Source organism: Rana temporaria, chromosome 5 (genome assembly GCF_905171775.1).
Source record: "Rana temporaria chromosome 5, aRanTem1.1, whole genome shotgun sequence".
Classification (NCBI taxonomy): Eukaryota; Metazoa; Chordata; class Amphibia; order Anura; family Ranidae; genus Rana; species Rana temporaria.
In genome coordinates, this window is record NC_053493.1 from 120693843 (window position 1) to 120714222 (window position 20380).

General features: G+C 43.1%; 1 protein-coding gene across 3 annotated transcripts in view; it reads right to left on the reverse strand.

Moving 5' to 3' along the window:
- The window catches only part of CNOT10 (CCR4-NOT transcription complex subunit 10), a 146410-nt gene extending 127272 nt beyond the window's left edge, over positions 1–19138 (reverse strand). For 2 of the 3 annotated variants that reach the window (XM_040353077.1, XM_040353075.1), the window contains exons 1-4: positions 19039–19138; positions 9628–9717; positions 7484–7578; positions 3427–3588 (exon numbers count right to left, since the gene is read on the reverse strand). In XM_040353077.1, the coding sequence (XP_040209011.1) occupies positions 3427–3588; positions 7484–7578; positions 9628–9649 (279 nt within the window). In that variant the 5' untranslated portion in view covers positions 9650–9717; positions 19039–19138. Of the gene's footprint in view, positions 1–3426; positions 3589–7483; positions 7579–9627; positions 9718–18815; positions 19012–19038 lie in introns of those variants that run through there. The other variant, XM_040353076.1, reaches the window with a different exon arrangement.
- Positions 19139–20380: the final 1242 nt, after the last annotated feature.

The window sequence follows — 20380 nt, forward strand, 5'->3', positions numbered from 1 at the left end:
TAAAGAATGTGTAAGCTCAACATTTCATATTCCTGTTATGTGCCTGCTGTACCATGGACTGTTCTGAAAAAGGTCTCCAGTTCTCTTTATACTGTTTTTTTATGTGTGAAATCCCTGGTGTTCCTGCCAGTCCCTCTGCTTTCCTATTCAAAACTGACCACAATAAACAGAACACACTGTGGTCAGTTATCTAGCTGTAATGTCCTCCAATGATGAAACTTGTCCTTACTATAACACCCCTGGAACGTCAGTGTGCTGTCGTTTCTCCTCCCCCAGTTCTTATGCAGCTGAGAACAGAGAGAATGTGATAACTTCTAAAAAAAATATATACAATTTTTTTCCCCCCTTTTTTTATATATCTATACACAAATGTTTTGCCTTTCATTTCTATTTTAGGGCTCGTTCACACCACATGCAGTGGGTTTTTTTTTTTTCTCCTGCATCAAAAACCCAGGGAAAGTAGGTTAAATGGGTTCCAATAGCATAGTTCACTACAGCGAAGTGTGTTCCAGAAATAAAAAAAATACAACATGCTGCTTCTTTCCTGCACAGAACTGTACTGAAGTGTGGTAAAAAGCATAAAAAAAAAAAAAAACACGCACCCCCAGTACAGTTAAAAAAAAAAAAGAAAAAAAAGAAGAAATTAAGAAAATCTGGAATGCATCAAATAGTGCATGCAGAAACGCATTTGCAACAGATCTGGAGGAGGTTTTTGTGGTGTGAACGGGCACTTAGGCCTGGTTAACACCTATACGTTTTTTTGGTGCTTTCTGCAGAAATGCACTACAGTCCATTTAACATGGTTTCCTATGGAACACAGTCACATCTATGCTTTTTTTTTAGCCGTTGTGTTTTTAGAAAGGGTCAGGGACTTTTGTAAAACACAAAACAGTGTGTTTTTGGTTCAATAGACTTTAATAGAGGTACTGAAAAAAGAATGCATGTAGTGAGTTTGATGCATTTTGTATTTATTAACCTGCCCAAAAAATTAACAAACGCAAAATGCATAAAATAGCGTAAAAAACACGTGTACACAAATGGATCAAAGGCAAATTGTATAGGTTTGTGTGTGTGTAGGTGTGTCAGTTTGAGTACAGATTTTCTTTGAGAAATACAAATGTGAGTTCCATCACAGTGCCTTCCAAAGACACTGAGCCTGCATTTATACACCAAGTAAATTCCTTGCTATAAGGATTTATACAAGATTTTATTAAAAAGGATTTTTTTTTTTTTTTTTTTTTTACATATACAACTACTAGAAGGAGATCAGGAAGGAAAATCAGTATGTACTAACTACTTCAAAACCGCACACCGTCATATGACGTCCAAAAAGGGGATCTCTTATCCCGGGTGGACGTCATATGACGTCCTGTACTTTGTGCAGTGATATCTGAATGATGCCTGCACCTAGAGGCATCATTCAGATATAAAATTTTCTTCCGGCGGCGATCCTGCACACCATAAGAACGATCATAGCGACATTCCCCCCCCCCCCCCCTCCATCCGGTGCTTCTCCGGGCTCTCCCGTGCCATTGGGGGCCCGGAGAGATGATCGCCGTGCGCCGGATGGGAGGCACAGAGATGACTGGTGACCAGTCGGAGGCCCGGGCGCGATGTGATGACGTCACACCCGGGTCCCCGTAAGTAAACAAACCGCAATTGCGGCTAGTAAGAATAATATCTGTGAATTTTTTTCACAAACTCATTCTTTCCAGCCTGGAGGAGAGATGTGGGGTCTTATTGACCCTGCATCTCTGCTTAAAGAGGACCTGTCACACACTATTCTTTTACAAGGGATGTGTACATTCCTTGTAATAGGAATAAAAGCGATCGAAAAAAAAAATGTAAACGAGCTTGCGCTCAGAAGCGAACGCACACGCAAGTCCCACCCACGTATGTAAACGTCGTTAAAACCACACATGTGAGGTGTCGCCGCGTGCGTTAGAGCGTGTGCAACAATTCTAGCACTAGACCTCCTCTGTAACTCTAAACTGGTAACCTGTACATTTTTTAAAGCGTGGCCTATGGAGATTTTTAAGTAACGAAGTTTGGCGCCATTCCGAGTGTGCGCAATTTTAAAGCATGACATGTTAGGTATCCATTTACTCAGCGTAACATCATCTTTCATATTTTACAAAATAATTGTGCTAACTTTACAGTTTTGTTATTTTTTAATTCATGAAACCATTTTTTTTTACAAAAAAAAGGCGTTTGAAAAATTATTGCGCAAATACCGTGCAAGACAACAAGTTGCAATGACCGCCATTTTATTCCCTAGGGTGTCTGCTAAAAAAACATATATAATGTTTGGGGGTTCTGAGTAATTTTTTAGCAAAAGAATGAGGATCTGTACATGTAGGAGAGAAGTGCCAGAATAGGCCCGGTATGGAGGTGGGTATTAAAGTGGTTAAAGCGGTAGTTCACCCTCTCGTACTTGATGTTACCATCGAGACAGGCATTGTAGCGCGAGCTACAGTATGCCTGTCCCGATTTTTTTAACCCCGTACTCACCTCGTAGTCGTCCATCGTAGATTTCGGCTCCCGCGGGGAATGGGCGTGCCTATGGAGAGGGAGGATGATTGACGGCCGGCCCTGGCACGTCACTCTCCCCGAAGACAGCCGGAGTAGGTCTCGGCTCTTCACGGCGCGTGCGCACAGGCTATGCGCACGCGTCGTGAAGACCAAGCCTATTTCGGCTATTTCCGGAGAAGCGTGACGCGCCAGAGCCGGCCGTCAATCATCCTCCGTCTCCAGAGGCACGCCCATTCCCCGGTATCTTCGATGGACGACTACAAGGTGAGTATGGGGGGAAAAAATTCGGGACAGGCATACTGTAGCTCGCGCTACAATGCCTGATTTAAAGGTAAAATAAAAAAAAAAAATGTTTTTCCCGTCGATAGGGTGAACCCCCGCTTTAAACAGATGAACAATAAAACAAAAAATAAAAAAGAGTACTTTCCATAAAAAGGTAAAGCAGAAAAGAACTGTTAAAAAAAAAAAAAAAGCAATTTTGTCAAGGCATTCTACATTCTAGCGATTTAGGAAGATGTCACAAAGTCCTCCTTACTCAGTGTAAGGCTGGCCATAGATTGTACAATTTTCAATTAGTTTTACCAAACCATATAAATATGAGGACAACCCTAGACACTTTCAATTTGTATGCAATCAGGCAAGCTCTTGTACTATATAGTTGAAAGTAAATCTAAAGGACATTGAACAAGAAAATTGTATATTGTATAGCTAGCCTTCGCACTTTTTAAATTATTTGAGAACATAAATGACTGTGCTGCCAATACTGCACAAAGTTGCCTGGGAATACAGAACCCTCGGCATCAAACTGCAATTTAGCTCAACAGGAAGCCATTATGTACATTTTAATTTCCACATTAGAAAAAAAAAAAAAAGCAAAAATAAAAAGTTATTTACCTCATTTCTTAATTGGTTCAGCGTTTGTTTCAAAGTGTCTGTAGTACACTGGCCACTTTTATAAAACTCTGTAACTGCCATATTCAACATTATTTTGTAGTCATCTTTATTAATTTCTTTCAGTTCTCCGAGGTGCTGAAGACATGCCTGATAATTCCCTGCCTGATGAAGAGAAATTGTATGAAACACACTTCCAAAAAACGCTTTAAAAACGTAAGGCATTTCATATGCATTATAACATACAAATGATATGCAATGTTACCATTATTACCAACAATTATTATTATGATGATTAATATTGACAATGTTACTAGGGATCGGCCAATTATTGGTGCGGCCAATATTTACTTTTGTGGACGTATCGGTCACAAACATACCCAATATTACTGATATTGCTTCATGGGGTTGTAACGGGGGCGATGCCTGCAGCTGCAGGCATCACATCGGTACCATTCTTAAAGCGGGAGTTCACCCGAAATTTTTTTTTTAATATTAGATTGAGGCTAATTTTACTAAGCAGAATCTGTTTTTTCTTTTTAAATCAATGCAGTACTTACCGTCTTAGAGATCGATGTTCTCCACCGCTTCCGGGTATGATCTTCGGGACTGGGCGTTCCGATTTGATTGACAGCCTTCCGACGGTCCCATACAGCGCGTCACGAGTTGCCGAACATTGGTGCGGCTCTATACGGCGCCTGCGCACCGACGTTCGGCTACTTTCGGGAACTCGTGACGCGATGTATGCGACCGTCGGAAGGCTGTCAATCAAATAGGAACGCCCAGTCCCGCAGTCCATACCCGGAAGACGCGGAGAACATCGATCTCTAAAACGGTAAGTACTGCATTGATTTAAAAAAAAAAAAAACAACAACCGATTCTGCTTAGTAAAATTAGCCTCAATCTAATGTTAAAAATTTATTTTTTGGATGAACCTCCACTTTTAGAGCGAACGGTTAGCTTTATTGTAATAACCAAGGCGGCTGTTACTAGCCACATTCCACCACACGCCCAGGCTCACCCGAGCAACCAACTGGCACGTCCACCAGCTGGCGGAAGACCCAAACAAATACTTCATTCAGGTCTCGGATCTAGTAACCCAGAAACCGTGCCATGACATTACTTCCCGGATTACTGGCATCTTAATGGCACCAGTTTAAAAAAAATAGAAAGTATAAAAAAAATTGAAAAAGGACAGTGTAAAAAAAAAATGTTTTAAATGTACAGAATATTGGCTATCGGCCTGAGAGGTGACCAAAATATTGGTATCATATCGACACCGAAAAAATATATATCAGTCAATTTCTAAATGATACCCATGGATTTTTAGGATTCAAGCCTATACAGACGAGGATTAATATCTGTCACTGCAATGTCTGCATACACAGTTTTTTTTAGCTTTAGATTTTTACTGAATTAACAGATAAGCAAAATCCAAGTGATATATGAACAGCAGAATCAGTAGTAGACATGATAACGGCAGTGAAAGGGTTAAGAGACCAGTAGATGTAAAACCAATTTCTAGTTTTATTTACATTTCCCGAAAGACTATCAAGGCCACACAGAATTGTTATAATAGGGAGAGTATGGAGGAGTTTACACTGCAGCATTGGTGTTGCTCGCAGAGATTAGCAAGCGTTGACACTTTTCAACTGCCTTCATTCACTTCTATTGAAAAACATCACAACCATACCTTAAATGCACTGAAAAAATGGGTCTATGGTGTTTACAGTGCCGTCAAAAGTGTTTCCCCCCCCCCTATTTTAGCCATGTTGCCTAATGCAACATGAACGCCAGTACAACACATCCTAAATGCTCTTTAATGCTATAAGTGCGTTAATGCGCTTAATTTGAAAGCAGCCTAAAAGCGCAAGTGTGGAAGAGCCCTTAGGCTGGTCAACGGTAGCCCCCTAGGAACCACCTGGGATTTAACCACTTAAGACCCGGACCTTTAGGCAGCTAAAGGACCCGGACAGTTTTTGTGATTCGGCAGTGCGTCGCTTTAACTGACAATTGCGCGGTCGTGCGACGTGACTCCCAAACAAAATTGGCGTCCTTTTTTTTCCACAAATAGAGCTTTCTTTTGGTGGTATTTGATCACCTCTGCAGTTTTTATTTTTTGCGCTAGAAACAAAAATAGAGCGACAATTTTGAAAAAAAAAAAATCTAGATTTTTAACTTTTTTCTAGAATAAATATCCTCCAAAAATATATAAAACATTATTTTTTTTCCCTCAGTTTAGGCCGATACGTATTCTTCTACCTATTTTTGGTAAAAAAAAAAGTGCAATAAGCGTTTATTGATTGGTTTGTGCAAAATTTATAGCGATAACAAAAAAGGGGATAGTTTTATTGCATTTTTATAAATGATTTTTTTTTTTTTACTACTAATGGCGGCAATCAGCGATTTTTTTCATGACTGCGACATTATGGCGGACACTTCGGACAATTTTGAAACATTTTTGGGACCATTGTCATTTTCACAGCAAAAAATGCATTTAAAATGCATTGTTTTCTGTGAAAATGACAGTTGCAGTTTGGGAGTTAACCACAAGGGGGCGCTGAAGGGGTTATGTGTGACCTCATGTGTGTTTACAACTGTAGGGGGGTGTGGCTGTAGGTGCGACGTCATCGATTGTGATTCCCTATAAAAGGGAACACACAATCGATGACAGAGGCACAGTGAAGAACGGGGAAGCTGTGTTTACACACAGCTCTCCCCGTTCTTCAGCTCCGGGGACCGATCGCGGGACTCCAGCGGCGATCGGGTCCGCGAGTCCCACGGCCATGGAGCTTCGTACCGGGTCGCGTGCGCGACCCCACGGCTGGGCTTAAAGAGCCACGTACATGTACGTGGATGTGCCCAGCCGTGCCATTCTGCCAATGTATATCGTCGGTAGGGGGTCCTTAAGTGGTTAAAAATCTTTGGTTGGAAGATTTTTGGCAACCAGTGACTGCCACCAATCTGATGTAGTCACTGTTCGAAACTATAGTCACAGATGTCGCAGCTGCCCAAGTACAGCACTGGCAGCAGAGACAGTGGGTTGAATAAGAGAAATCTATTTGAGTATGGCCAGCCTTAATCCTGAAGTCCCTAGTGAAAGGGAAACTACTCAAAGAGACATACAGAAGAGATTTCATTAAGAGACAAAAAGGTAACAGCAGGTATTGTCTGAAGTCTACTCTTGGGCAGCATTTTTTTAAACTTCACATGAATACACAAATTCCTATGGCTTTCCTTCACAAGCAGCAGGTTTATTTCCCTGCAAAGGTAAAGCATAATGGGCCGCTATGCATCACATAGCAGCCCATTATGCGACTTACCTGAAACCGAAGCCTGCGATGTCACCGCTGTCCCCACTGGCAGCGAGCGTCCATCTTCACCCCTCTTCCTTTTTCGGGGCTGCGAATGCCGCCTCTGTGGCTGACCGGAGTCACGTGACATCACTCCAGTGCATGCACGTATGAGCCGGCAGTCACGGCATTACCCCTTTTAGAAATGGCACGATCTGCCCTTTCTAAAGTGCGCATGCACCGTAGACATTGGCGCACAGCTTTATTGTAAATATCTCTTTTAAACCGTGGAGATTTAGGAGATATTTCCAGCACCTACATGTAAGCTTTGAAGCGGAGGTCCACCCGAATTCGTTTTTTTTTTTTTTTTTTTTTTTTTTTTTTTAAAGCCAGCAGCTACAAATTCTGCAGCTGCTGACTTTTAATAAATGGACACTTACCTGTCCAGTGCGCCCATGTATTATTATACAGGTATTATTATTATTATTATTATTATAATACAGGATTTATATAGCGCCAACAGTTTGCGCAGCGCTTTACATCAGGAATCTGCATCCCCTCCCCCTGACAGGTGCCAAAATGTGACACCGGAGGGGGGGGGGGGGGCTTCCCGAAAAGCGGAGGTTCACTTTTTGTGTGGACCTCCGATTTAATATAGGCTTACCTGTAGGTAAACGTGGTTGTACTGGGTGTACAACCACTTTATTGAATGCATTCTCATCAAACAAGCAGTATGATGCTAAACAGGAATAAAACATTTCGGTTACCGTGAATGCTTGGAAAGAAGACTTGGACAACTCTTTTTCTTGGTCAGAGATTCCAGAACAATTAGTAGATCCCTCGTGCTTTTCAGTATTTTGCTCTATGTACAAAATAAAAAGAATTAAAAAAAAAATACTTAACAGTAAATTGTATCACATGTATAAGATAACCTCTACCTGAAGTCAATAATTTAAAGGAAACCAATGTCTATTTTCTAAGGCCTATAATTTACATGCTTGTTTTTGTTCAAGGACCATAATGACAGTCTTAGAGCATCCACCCATAGAAACAAGTCAGCAGTTTAGCAATGACCAATAGAGAGTGATAGGAGGTCACTTGGCAACAAAATCCCTGATTAACAGACAATAAAAAATAAATAAAAAAAAGTCATCACATGCAATGTGGGATTTTTAGAGTGCCAGCTATATAATCACACAAGTTGCTAAAGATGCTTGTTGAATGTATCAACAGCATGTATCAAATACATTACTGTAAGATAATTGGTAGTATCATCAACACATCTTGTAAGAACTATTTGTACAATATGTGAATACATCACTTTTACATGACCAGATAGAAATGTTGTCACAAACACACATTATTCAATTATTGAGTAGTTTCTTCAACGCGTTTTGTGACTAGCTTAAATCAGGAAGATGTACTATATCAGAAATATGCAATTAGCGGACCTCCAGCTGTTGCAAAACTACAAGTCCCATCATGCCTCTGGCTCTCGGTGTCATGCTTGTGGCTGTCAGAGTCTCGCTATGCCTCATGGGACTTGTAGTTCTGCAACAGCTGGAGGTCCGCTAATTGCATATCTCTGTACTATATAATGAACAAGAGAGATGCATTTTCAGTGGGTGCAACACGTCTTCATTATACAGTACATTTTCCAGATGAAGCTCATCGCAAATCACACTGAAGAAAATTACTAACTGCATTGGATAATATACGTTTGACAACATTTTCATCTGAACATGTGAAAGTATTTAAATAATTGTACAAATAGTTCTCACAAGATGTGTGAAGGCAGGTCGGGGGGGGGGGGTGTTTAGTGGAGGACTCTCCTGGGAGTCTTTCCCCGGAAGTGGGTGAAAATACATGTATTATACAGGTATCTGCACCCCCCCCTCCCCCTGAAAGCTGCCAAATGTGACACCGGAGGGTTCCGAAAAGCGGAAGTTCCATTTTTGGGTGGAACTCCGCTTTAAACTATAAAGGGGCTATTTCACAAAGGAAAATACCTTATAAGAAACCTCCAATAAAAAAGTTGCCAGTTTTCTAGACTACATGCCAACACCAGGGTAGTGAAGGCGAACGCCTCCATCTCCAGTAGGCATGAACACAAACTCCCCAAGCTAGTATACACCATAAAAGTCACAGTGCTGCAGCAAACCATTCCACATTTGGCTTTGAGACAACATGAATTTAAATTGAACAATGACAAAAAGGCAGCAAAAAAATGTATGTATCATAAGACACACGGTCGTTTTTTGTGATGGAAAAAAAACGTAATTTTTTTTAGCAACCTTCAAACTTCATTTTAAAAAACGACATTGCCTACACCCAATCTTTTTTTCAAAATGCTCTAGCAAAGCGCGGTTACGTTTAGCACGTACGGCGGCACTCTGTTCCATTCAAACTCGCATCATAACTTGCTTCTGAGCATGCGCGGGTTTAAAAACGTTGTTTTAAACGTCGTTTTAGCCTACACACGATCATTTTTTATGACAAAAAAACACGTTTTGAAAAACGACATAAAAAATTGAAGCATGTTCGAATTTTTTTTTGCTCGTTTTTCAGAAGACATAAAATAGACGTTTTCCCCACACACGGTCATTTTAAATGACGTTTTTAAAAATGTCGTTTTTTTTCCTATCACAAAAAACGACCGTGTGTACGCGGCATGAGAGTGTATTGTATAGTGTGGACATATTGGATCATATTTTCAGAATGTTTGAGAGATTTTTTTGAAACAACTTGGAGGACAGAGAATAAAAAAAAAAAGGGATTGTGGTTAATATATGAAATCGTGCAATGACAGCTATTTTTTGTAACCACTGATAAAAATTGTTTTATATGAAACTTCTTGTAAGTGGGGGGGGGGGGGGAGAAAGAAAAAAAAAATTCTACAAAAATCCTTTACCTCCTGCTTTATCTGCAGCCATTCTGAAGTTTTCAGGAAAGCAGGTCTTGTGTCTTCAGAAATTACATCAACATAGAAATGTGTCTTTTCCTACATAAAACAAAAACAGAAAAAAGAGATTATAAACACACAAAGCCATATTAGAGCTAAACTATGGGCAAGCAGCAGGGATGAAATACATTTATGAGAGCGGTTTGCCTGCCAAAACATTTGTACTTCTGTCCATCGAGTCTAATCAACTCTGTTATACAGCACAACCCTATTTATCATGGAAGGAGACCTCATCTTTCTCTGCTGCAGTTTCACATTTACTTTGTTTCCTTCTCCGCCCTGTGAATGGACAGTGAATGGAGAAGCAGCAGACTGCTGAGCTAACCTCTGCTCACTCATTCTATCAACAAGCCCAATGCACTGCAGCACAGCGGACTGGCTCCTTATGCTGCTTCCCCCTCCCACTCTAAGTGGTAAATGTAGAAAATTGGGAGAAGATGGACAGCCGCACTCCAGAAGAACTTCAGAAAGTTGTCTTTATTTGATAAAAATAAGCATACAAAACAAAACACAGCCACAGAAGGGGACAGCCGACATGTTTCGCACTACGTTAGTGCTTAGTCATGGCTCTAAGTGGTGTTGATTAGGCTGTACTATAAGAGGGTGAGAAGTCATATTGCTTACATTAAAAACACCCCATTACACAAGGAAAAACCATTTCAAGGGAGTAGGAAAGGGCAGCCATAGCGTAATCACTGTAGGTCCAGATATCTTCCCTACATAACGAGCATCAGGCCAATTTGGGCAATAAAGTCTGAGTACCGATTAGCATACTATAGACAGACAGTATGTATAGATGTAGTTTAGGATAGAATAGGCCAGATATTGATATCGGGGGGAGTTGGCAAATGCTAGCACATGATTTCGGAAATCTCTGCAAGCTGCTGTGAGAATTTCATCTCCCATGATTCAGTCTGGCACTCATTTCACACAGGCATGTTTTTTGGATTAGCCTATGGGCAGAGCATAGGCATGGCCAGAAATTGGATTGACTGCCAAGAGCTTGAGGTCTCATGCATACTGGACATTTTTGGATGTTTTTGGCTTCAGATGTTTTTTTCTACAGTCAATAAACTCCCCATCATGTTATCCTATGTGTCCATGCACACACGCAGTTTTTGGCCGGGACATTTTTTGGCTTTTAACCGCTTGAGGCCCGCGCTATAGCCGAATGACGGCTACAGCGCGGACCTGAAAATCCAACAAGACGTCAATTGACGTCCGCCCTATTGCTCGCTCTCCGCGCGCGCTCCAGAGCGCGCATCGGGGAAATTCTGTGTTGGCCGTGTCCCTTGGACACAGCCAATTACAGATTGCCGTGAACGGCCAATCAGAGTGGCTGTTTGCGATGCGATCTGTGCGGCCAATGAGAGATGATCTCAAATGTAAACATATGAGATCATCTCTCATTGTCGCCTCTCCCTCCTCACACAGAGACAGCGTGTGAGGAGGGAGAGATCTGTAAGTTACATTGTTACAAAGTACAAAGTACAGTGACATCAAGTGACATTCCAGTGCCATCCCAGTGCCAGCAATCCCAGTGCCAGCCCAGTCCCCCAAAGGATCTGTGTCCACCTGTGCTAATCTGCGCAGTGCCCACCTGTGCCGCCAATCAGTGCCCGCCTGTGCCGCCAATCAGTGCGTACCATTGGTACAAAAAAGTTGCCATTTATTTTTTTCAATTGGCCATATATAATTATTTTGTAATTTAGCGCAACTCCACCCAAACGCTTCCTTGGCTACCAAGAGGACCTTATCACTGCCCTTATTTTCCCGAACGATGCACCCCAAACCATCCGATCTGATGTTTTAAGTCGTCTCGCCGAGCGTCATTTTCCCGATAAAGTCCCTCCCACAGAAACAGGCCGACGACGTCAAAAAAGATGTAAGGTATGCGCCAGTGAAGGAGTCAGACGAGACACATCTTACCATTGTGCCGATAGTCCTCCCCATCCAGGCCTCTGTGTGACTGACTGTTTTCGCCGTTACCATACCAAATTAAAGTACTAATCCTTCGTTCCTGCCTTCACACCCCTTATGCCACTGCCTGCTCTAACTGCCCCCGGCTTGTTTTTTGACCACGATTTTACCTAACGATTCTGTAATACCTCTGCCTGATCTGGAACTGACCCTGGACTGTTTTTTCAACCATTCTTCTGCCTAAGGATTCTGTAATGCCTCTGCCTGATCTGGAACTGACCTTGTACTGTTGGACCATGTTTTTGCCTGCCTCATGGACTGATCTTGTACCCTGCTACTGTACTAGTGGGATTCAACACAGGGGTCTCACATATGTGAGGGGCTCCAGAAAAGTTTTTCTGGATAAAGAAAACTTTTTTTTCTCATCCTAGATTAGGGTCTGGTTGCCCGGAGGCTTCAAAGAGATTTGGGTGGGGGAAGCCTCTACCCCTGTCCCCATTCTGTCCTGAACGAGGCCCTACTTCTGCCTGCTGCCTGTAGGACCTATGCCATCATGCCTCTGCCTGTTGCATGAACTGACCACCTGCACTAACCCTGACAAATAGAGGGGATGAACCATGCTCTCCCTTTTAGGGGAAGCATTAATGCTCAAGCTATCTGCCAAGATCTAAAAAGGTACATTTCAGACATAAAACTGTCCAAATTAAAGTGGAAATTCCTCTTTGAAAGGGGTCACTAAACCAAAAATAATATTCCACACCTTAATTGGTAGTGATCTTTGCCCCTGCAAATGGCAATATGAAAAACCATCATCAAGAAAAATATAATCCCAATATTTGCTCAAGAATTGGTCTGGCTGTATGTTGGAGTGTAGCCACCCTCCTCTCACTCCAGACATGAACTACAGTATTACATGCCATTGCATTTAGTGTATGGTATGGTTGATCCGCGCTAACCCCACCCTATAAGACCGTGCAACTAAAATATAAAATTGTTCCCCCAGGGACCATGTTCAGAGTGAAAACTATAAGAAAAAGGAAAAAAAGGTGTTGCAATTATTAAATAAGTTTGAATAGTGAACTAGGGTAGACATGTTAGAGTAAAAATAACGCGCAACCTAAAAAAATTGCATTAACAAGCGGAAATATAAATGAGTGTGTATATGAAAAAATGATAAAAATAGTAACCGCACCAAAGTGACTAGTGAAAAAAACACTAAGGAATTTTTAACCATAAATGTATAGAAGGGATTAGCACCCACTCCAGAAATGTAGGTTGGAATATTACAAACGCACGATATAAGAACAGTGCATATTGATTATTGCACACACTCTGCAATAATCACTTTAGAGTCCAATATAAAATGACTGCACAGATTCTGTTGGGCTCTGGAACAGATGTGAAAATCTTCAGCTTATACTTCCATCAGGTAAAGATATATGAATTGGCCGCTTACTATTGCATTTAGTGCCAGTAAGTGTTACTGATAACCACTTCAATACGTATTATGCAATATGACGTCCTGGGCTTTGTGGGGGGGAATCTGCAGCTAGAGGCATCATTCAGATATCATTCTTTCGTGCTGGCAATTCTGTGCACGATAAGAAAGATCAAAGCGACAGTTACGCCGCTTGATCGTTCTTATAGGTGGCGGGAGGGGACATTCCCCCCCTCCCGCCACCATCTGGTGCTTCTCCAGGCTTCTCCCGTGCCATCGGGGGCCCGGAGAAAGAATCGTCCGGCGCTGGCTGGGAAGCATAGATGACTGGTGACCAGATGGTCACCAGTCATCTCTATGACCGTCGGAGGCCCGGGCGCGATGTGATGACGTCACGCCCGGATACCCAGAAGTAAACAAAGCCGCGATTGTGGCTAGCAAGCATGAGATCGGTGAAATGTTTTTCACTGTCTCGTGCTTTCCAGCCTGGAGGAGAGATGTGGGGTATTATTGACCCCGCCTCTCTCCATAAAGAGGATCTGTCACACACCATCCCTATTACAAGGGATGTTTACATTCCTTGTAATAGGAATGAAAGTGATAAAAAAAATTAAACACATGAAAAAAAGGTGTAAAAATAATAAAAAAAAAATTAAATTTTAGAACGCCCCTGTCCCCGGTAGCCCACGCAAGTCCCTCCCACATATGTAAACGCTGTTCAAACCCCACATGTGAGGTATCGCCGCGTGCGTTAGAGTGCTAGCAACTAGACCTCCTCTGTAACTCTAAACTGGTAACCTGTAAAACATTTCAAAGCGTCTCCTATGGAGATTTTTAAGTACCGAAGTTTGGCGCCATTCCATGAGTGTGCGCAATTTTAAAGCGTGACCTGTTAGGTATTTATTTACTTGGCGTAACATCATCTTTCACATTTTACAAAAAAATTGGGCTAACTTTACTGTTTTGTTATTTAATTCATGAAACCATTTTTTTTTCCCCAAAGAAAAGGCGTTTGAAAAATGTATGTGCAAATACCGTGCAAGATAAAAAGTTGCAATGACCGTCATTTTATTCCCTAGGGTGTCTGCTAAAAAAACACACACACACACATATATATATTGGGGGTTCTGAGTAATTTTCTAGCAAAAGAATGATAAATTTGTACATGTAGGAGAGAAGTGCCAGAATAGGCCCAGTATTGAGGTGGGTATAAAAGCCCTGTATTGAAGTGGTTAAAAACAAAATGGCAATTGGTAAACTTAATACATGATCTCAATATATGTGAACTGCCGCAGTTGGGAGAGTACGGGTCTTAAAAACAAAAAACACAACATACAGGTGGTGTTGGAGCTGCACAATTTTGAATAAAACGAGAATCACAAAATTGGGCTAGTTTACTTTATTACTCATTGAAGTGCATTTTGTATCTAAAAAGAATTGGGTTTAAAAGACCGCTGCACAAATAGAGTGTGAAATAAAATATTGCTAAAAAAAAAAAAATACATACACTGCTTGGGCAGTCCAAGTAATTTTCTAGCAAAAAATACTGATTTTAACTTGTAAGCAACAAGTGTCAGAAAAAGGTGGAACTTACGTTTTGAGTCCTAGCTCCCTGACTTGAATTTTTTTTTTTTGGAGGGGGGGGGGGTACTTAGTTCTGACAGGTACCAGCTCCCACCTCCACCCACACTGCCTAGAGGACTCCTCTCCCCCTCCCTCCTTCTGGGGTACGTCGCAGGTCCCATAAGATTGTTCGGCATGCAGTGTGCACCCAGCTGTGAAGCGGTCACAACCAGGTGCCCACACTAGTGATGCCGAAGTGGAGAGGTGAGGGAGAGAACCGAGGCTTCAGGTGGCTGCATCGCTGGACCGTGGAAAAGGAGAGTGTCTGTTAATTAAAACTCATCAGCTACACTTTTAGTAGCTGCTGACTTTTAATAAACTGAACAACTAGTGGAACTCCGCTTTATGTGGTTAAACTGACCTCATTCACAGACCGAAGTTCATCAATTTGATCTAAAAGGAATAAAAAAAAGATACTTTGCATCTCTTCTCTAGGAATGTTGATAAACATTTGTCTGTTTTTTTTGTTTTTTTGACAGATCGGCTCTGCACCGTTTACATAGAATTGCGGAAATGGGCGATTAGCATCGTGACGGGGGGTTGATTCTAGATCACGATTTTTTAATGATTAATCCTGCAGCTCTATGTGGTGTGTATATGCACGGCTGCAGTGCTGAGAACCTTTTATTTAATTTTCAATGGGAGGATTTTGACCCCTGTCAAATTTGTTTGCAATTCGTATGCCAATGGGGAGATTTCCCTTCACTTTTTGTCCCATAGCCAAAACAGAAAGTCAGCAAAAATCCCACCAAAGTGAAGAAAATCGCTGGTAGTCACCAGAACTAGTATCCCCACTAGAAGATTTACCCTCCATTCTTACAGTCCTGTGTACACCTAGCGTTTGCTTTGCTTCAAAAATTATAGCCCATGTCTCTTTAGTGGCGCTTCAAAGCCGCCATAGAAGTCTTTGACAAAACTCGCTTGAAGCACCTGCAGCTTTTGAGAGGCTTTGATTCAGCTTTGCTTTGGAGAAATTGCAGGTATGAGATATCCACACACATGCAGGGCATCTGCCAAGCTTCAAAAGAGCATCAGGGAAGCATCACCAATGCTCCAAAGCTTCACCGAAGTACCACCAAAGCTTCAAAAACACATCATAAAAGCATGTTGAAGCGGTAGGCGCTTTAATGTGTGTTGAAGCTACGGCTTCAAAACGCACAGTAACAGCTAGTTTACACTTGCTTCAAAACAAGGCTTCTGACAGACTTTGTTAAAGCTCCCTGAACACCAGTCAAAGCTCCTGTCTCTAAATAAAATGCTTAGCTTACACCTTGCTTTGCTTCAAAAAGCATGCACCATGTAGCTTTAGTGGTGCTTCAAAGCCTCCAGAGAAGTCTATGGCAAAGCTCACTTGAAGCCCCACCGAAGCACCAAGCAAAAGCAAGGTGTAAACAGTACTGTAAGCTAACCATTTTATTTAGTGACAGGGGCTTTGACTGCCGTTCAGAGAGATTTAAAGCGGTTCTCCACCCTAAAGTGGAGTCCCGCTGATCGGAACCCTCCCCCCCTCCGGTGTCACATTTGACACCTTTCAGGGGGGAGGGGGGTGCAGATACCTGTCTAAAGACAGGTATTTGCACCCACTTCTGGCCCGGCATTCACGGGCAAAAGACGGGCATTACGTCACATCCCGTCGCCCCCCCGTTGTGTGCTGGGAACACTCGGCTCCCAGCACACAGCGGGAGACAATCGGCGGGCGCGGCGCGACTCGCGCATGCGCCGTAGGGAACCGGGCAGTGAAGCCGCAGCGCTTCACTTCCTGGTTCCCTCAGCGTGGATGGAGGGGGAGCAGCAGGGTGACGAACGATCGCTCGTCATCTGCTGCGGACGGCGCTGGACTCCAGGACAGGTAAGTGTCCTAATATTAAAAGTCAGCAGCTGCAGTATTTGTAGCTGCTGGCTTTTAATATTTTTTTTTGGCGGAACATCCGCTTTAACAAAGCATGTCAGAAGCTTTGTTTTGAAGCAAACTAACCCTTAGTGTCAGTGTGTTTTAGGTAGGATAAAACAATAAAATAAATGCTCACTTGTTCCTTGTCTGTACAAGTACAATTAAAAACATACAAACACGTGTGCTATTGCTGCAATCATCAGGAGAAAAATAATTTATTTTAGGTTGTTCTTTGGTGGTAGGTTATGGTAGAAGCAAGAAGTCTACAGCTAAATTTAAGAAGAGTGTTTTTTTGTTTTTTTTACTGTTTTGGAACAGTTTTTGATAACAATATAAAAAAAACACACACACAAAAAAAAAAAAAAGTATAAACCTGAATACACCAAGTAGTTGTGATTATTACGTAGTTTACTAACAAGTCAAAGTTGAAAAACTGTGTTCAGTCATTTAGCCCTCATTCACATTGGAGCGATTTGTAATGCCATTTGTCACGTCGCACGTTATTGCCAGCAATCGCACTGTTCAAATCGGTGTGATGCCAACTTTGTGGTGTCCCACCAATTTGAAAACGTAGCTCCTGCGCTACTTTTGAGGATTTCGGGTGTGACTTGCATTAACATCTCGACTTTGAAATCATGCAATTTCAGTTAAAGTTGCACATTTTTAAGGCCGCAGTCAAAGTGAACGAGGGCTAAAGAGGAGCTCCAGTCTCTCCCCCAAAAAAAATTAAAGTCAGTCTCTACAAATACTGTAGCTGATGACTTTTAATATAAGAACACTTACCTGTCCAGGGATCCAGCGATGTCCTCACCTGAGCCGATTCGTCAATCGGCTTAGGGTCCTGGTGCCGTTCTATCGATATGTGCAGAACGGAAGGGCACTCCAGCTGAGTTTCCGATCAGCTGGAGTGACGTCACCATAGCGAATGCGCAGATCGTAGGAGGGTTTTTTCGACAGGCAATACCATTTCATGGGCACAATTAAAAGTTATGCAAAGATGTGCCTCGCTGTAAACCGGCGGCGCAACAGCGAGGCACAATATGACAAATACGGTGTCCCTCCACTGTTTGCATAGCATTAAATTCTGGCCGAGAAATGGTAACACCCGTCTAAAAAAGGCCCTTATGTTGCACGCATGCGCTATGGGACGTCACTCCAGCTGATCGCCAACTAAGCTGGACCTCCATTCCGTTATGGACATGCGTGGGCACTTTTCAACACAACACCGAATCTTAGGTGTGATGTGTTCCAGAAGGGGGGTGAACTTCCTCTCAGATAGCCATGGCGATCTGACTGACTGTGGAAGTGGGTAAGATGCCGATGATGTGTCGATATGTACCCGCCGTCGAAAAGTGCCCGCGCATGCGCAGAATGGAAGGACACTCCAGCTGAGTTGCTAATCAGCTGGAGTGACGTCCCATAGTGCATGGGCACAACGTAGGACCCTTGTTTAGACGGGCGTTACCATTTCTCGTCCAGAATTCAATGCTATGCAAAGAGCGGAGAGACACCGTATTTGTCATATTTTGCCTCGCAGGTTTAGAGCGAGGCACAATCTGACGTCTACGGTGTTCCTTCGCTCTTAGCATTACTTTTAATTGTGTCCGTGAAATGGTATCGCCTGTCAAAAAAAACTCCTACGGTGTGCGCATTCGCTATGGTGACATCACTCCAGCTGATCAGCGACTCAGCTGGAGTGCCCTTCCGTTCTGCGCATGCGCAGGCACATTTCGACACAACGCGGGCATTTTAGGTGTGATGTGTTCCAGAAAGGAGGGCGGGGGAGAAGGGAGCTGAACTTCCTCTCAGATAGCAATGATGATCTGACTGGCAGTGGAAGCGGGTACCTGCTCCCATCAAAAAAGGTACCAAACGTGGCAGTGAAGGGGGGAGGGGACGCAAACAAGTAGAACCTCGCCTCTTGGGGGAAGTTCCACTTTACCCTCAGTCACTAAGGGGTTAATATCACTTTAGAGTGGAACTAAAGTCCGCAATACTTACCTCCTCTCCAACGCTCTGAAATCCGGGAAGTCCCTAGCCGGCATCTTCTTCCTGACTTCTTCAGGTGACTTGATTGGCTGGTGCCGGATGACCTTAGCCCCTCCCATGAAGTCATCACACCCCTAGGCACCGTGCTGGAAATGTAATCCGTGTTACACGCGTGTAGCTCAGTGTACATTCTACAGAGAACTGTACGCGGGCAGGAAGTGTTATTTCATTGCAGAAGAGACACGGCAAAATGCAGGTAAGTTAATAAACACTTACCTTAGTTCTGCTGTAAAGATAAACACTTTTCAAGTACAAACCTCCCAATGCTGAGAGTGGAAGGCAGGGAGAGCTGACATGTATGACATAAACTCTGAGCCTGACATGTGTGATGCCCCCACTAAGTTCCACTCACAGAGGACAAGGTGACAGAAGAAGTCACTGCGCATGGAAGTGAAGCTTCCTGTCCGCCCTCACTGAGCCGACAGCTTCAATAACTCACCACTAACACACCCGCCGAACCGAACCTTCAGCTGTTTCGCCAGGCATGCGCGGTGACCTCTAATGACAACAAAACCCTGCGTTTCCTGCCCGCTCTTACGTCATATCCTCTCGCCTGTTCAGAAAGTTGTCCCTTTCACAGGCGCCATTTTCCTGAATACCACCTTCGCTGTTTTACATCGTTTGGTCTTCAAGACAATGGAAGACGATTTAAGAATTAAAGAGAAGCCGAGAGCAAGGATAGGAGACTTGAATTAGTAGGGATATCTTTATCTCTTTTTTTTTTTTAACCGCAAGAAGATTACGTCATTTACTCGTACCATAAAAAGCTTGCGGTACTTTACAGCGCCACCTTGGGGGAGGGAGTTGCATAATCAGGAAGCTGCTCTCTTTTATCATACCAAAATAGCTGGTCAGCTAGGTTTGTAATGAAGTTGACCTAACCCTGCCTGGTACTAACAACAGCAACTGGAGAGATTCAGAAAGGGTGTGGTAGACCCTATTTAGATTAGGTTCACGCCTAGCATTGAGTTAGCGAACACGTCTCTTTACACTTTTTGCCCTGGTTCACATTGGAGTGATTTGACATGCCAAATCGGCGGCAATTGCCAGCAATGCCACTTCCGAATCAATGCAATGGCGATTACCAAAAGTAGTTTTTGTACTACTTTTGGCAACTTTGGGGTGCGATTTCCATAGAAACCCGCACAGATGTCTCAGAAATTGCCCCCAAAGTCGGGACTGACATGCGGGAATTAAATGGTGCGAGTTCAGCACAGTAGGAAGCGTTCACAGCACAGACAAGCATAGCGTGATAAAAAAAATGATCCTGCATTCTTTGTGCAACTAACAGAAAATGGATTTTCTGTTGCCAGGTGTATTGATGACAATAGTCCTTAAAGGGGTGTTCCAGGCATTTTTTGTGTTTATTAAAAATCAGCAGCTACAAAAAGTGTAGCTGCTGGCTTTTAATAAACACACACTCACCTGCTCCACGTTCCAGCGACGCGCCGACCGGGGCTCCGCTCCTCTCCACGGCCGGCGTCTTCATCCTAAGTGTGGGCACCCGGCCGTGACAGCTTTCAGCTTCACGGCCGGGCACCCACTGCGCATGCGCGAGCGGCGCTGCGCTCTCTCATTGGACAGGCGATCGCATGGGACCTGTCATGTGTCCCAGGCGATCGCCTACTGCAGCCCCTCCCTGTAGGCGATTAAGCTATTCGCCTACGATGCCCCTCAGCGGAAGGAGGAAGTGGGACAGGAAGTCCCACTCCTCCTGAAGCCCCCACTAATCCCCCAAAAAAATTACATGCCAAATGTGGCATGTAAGGGGGCGAGGAGCG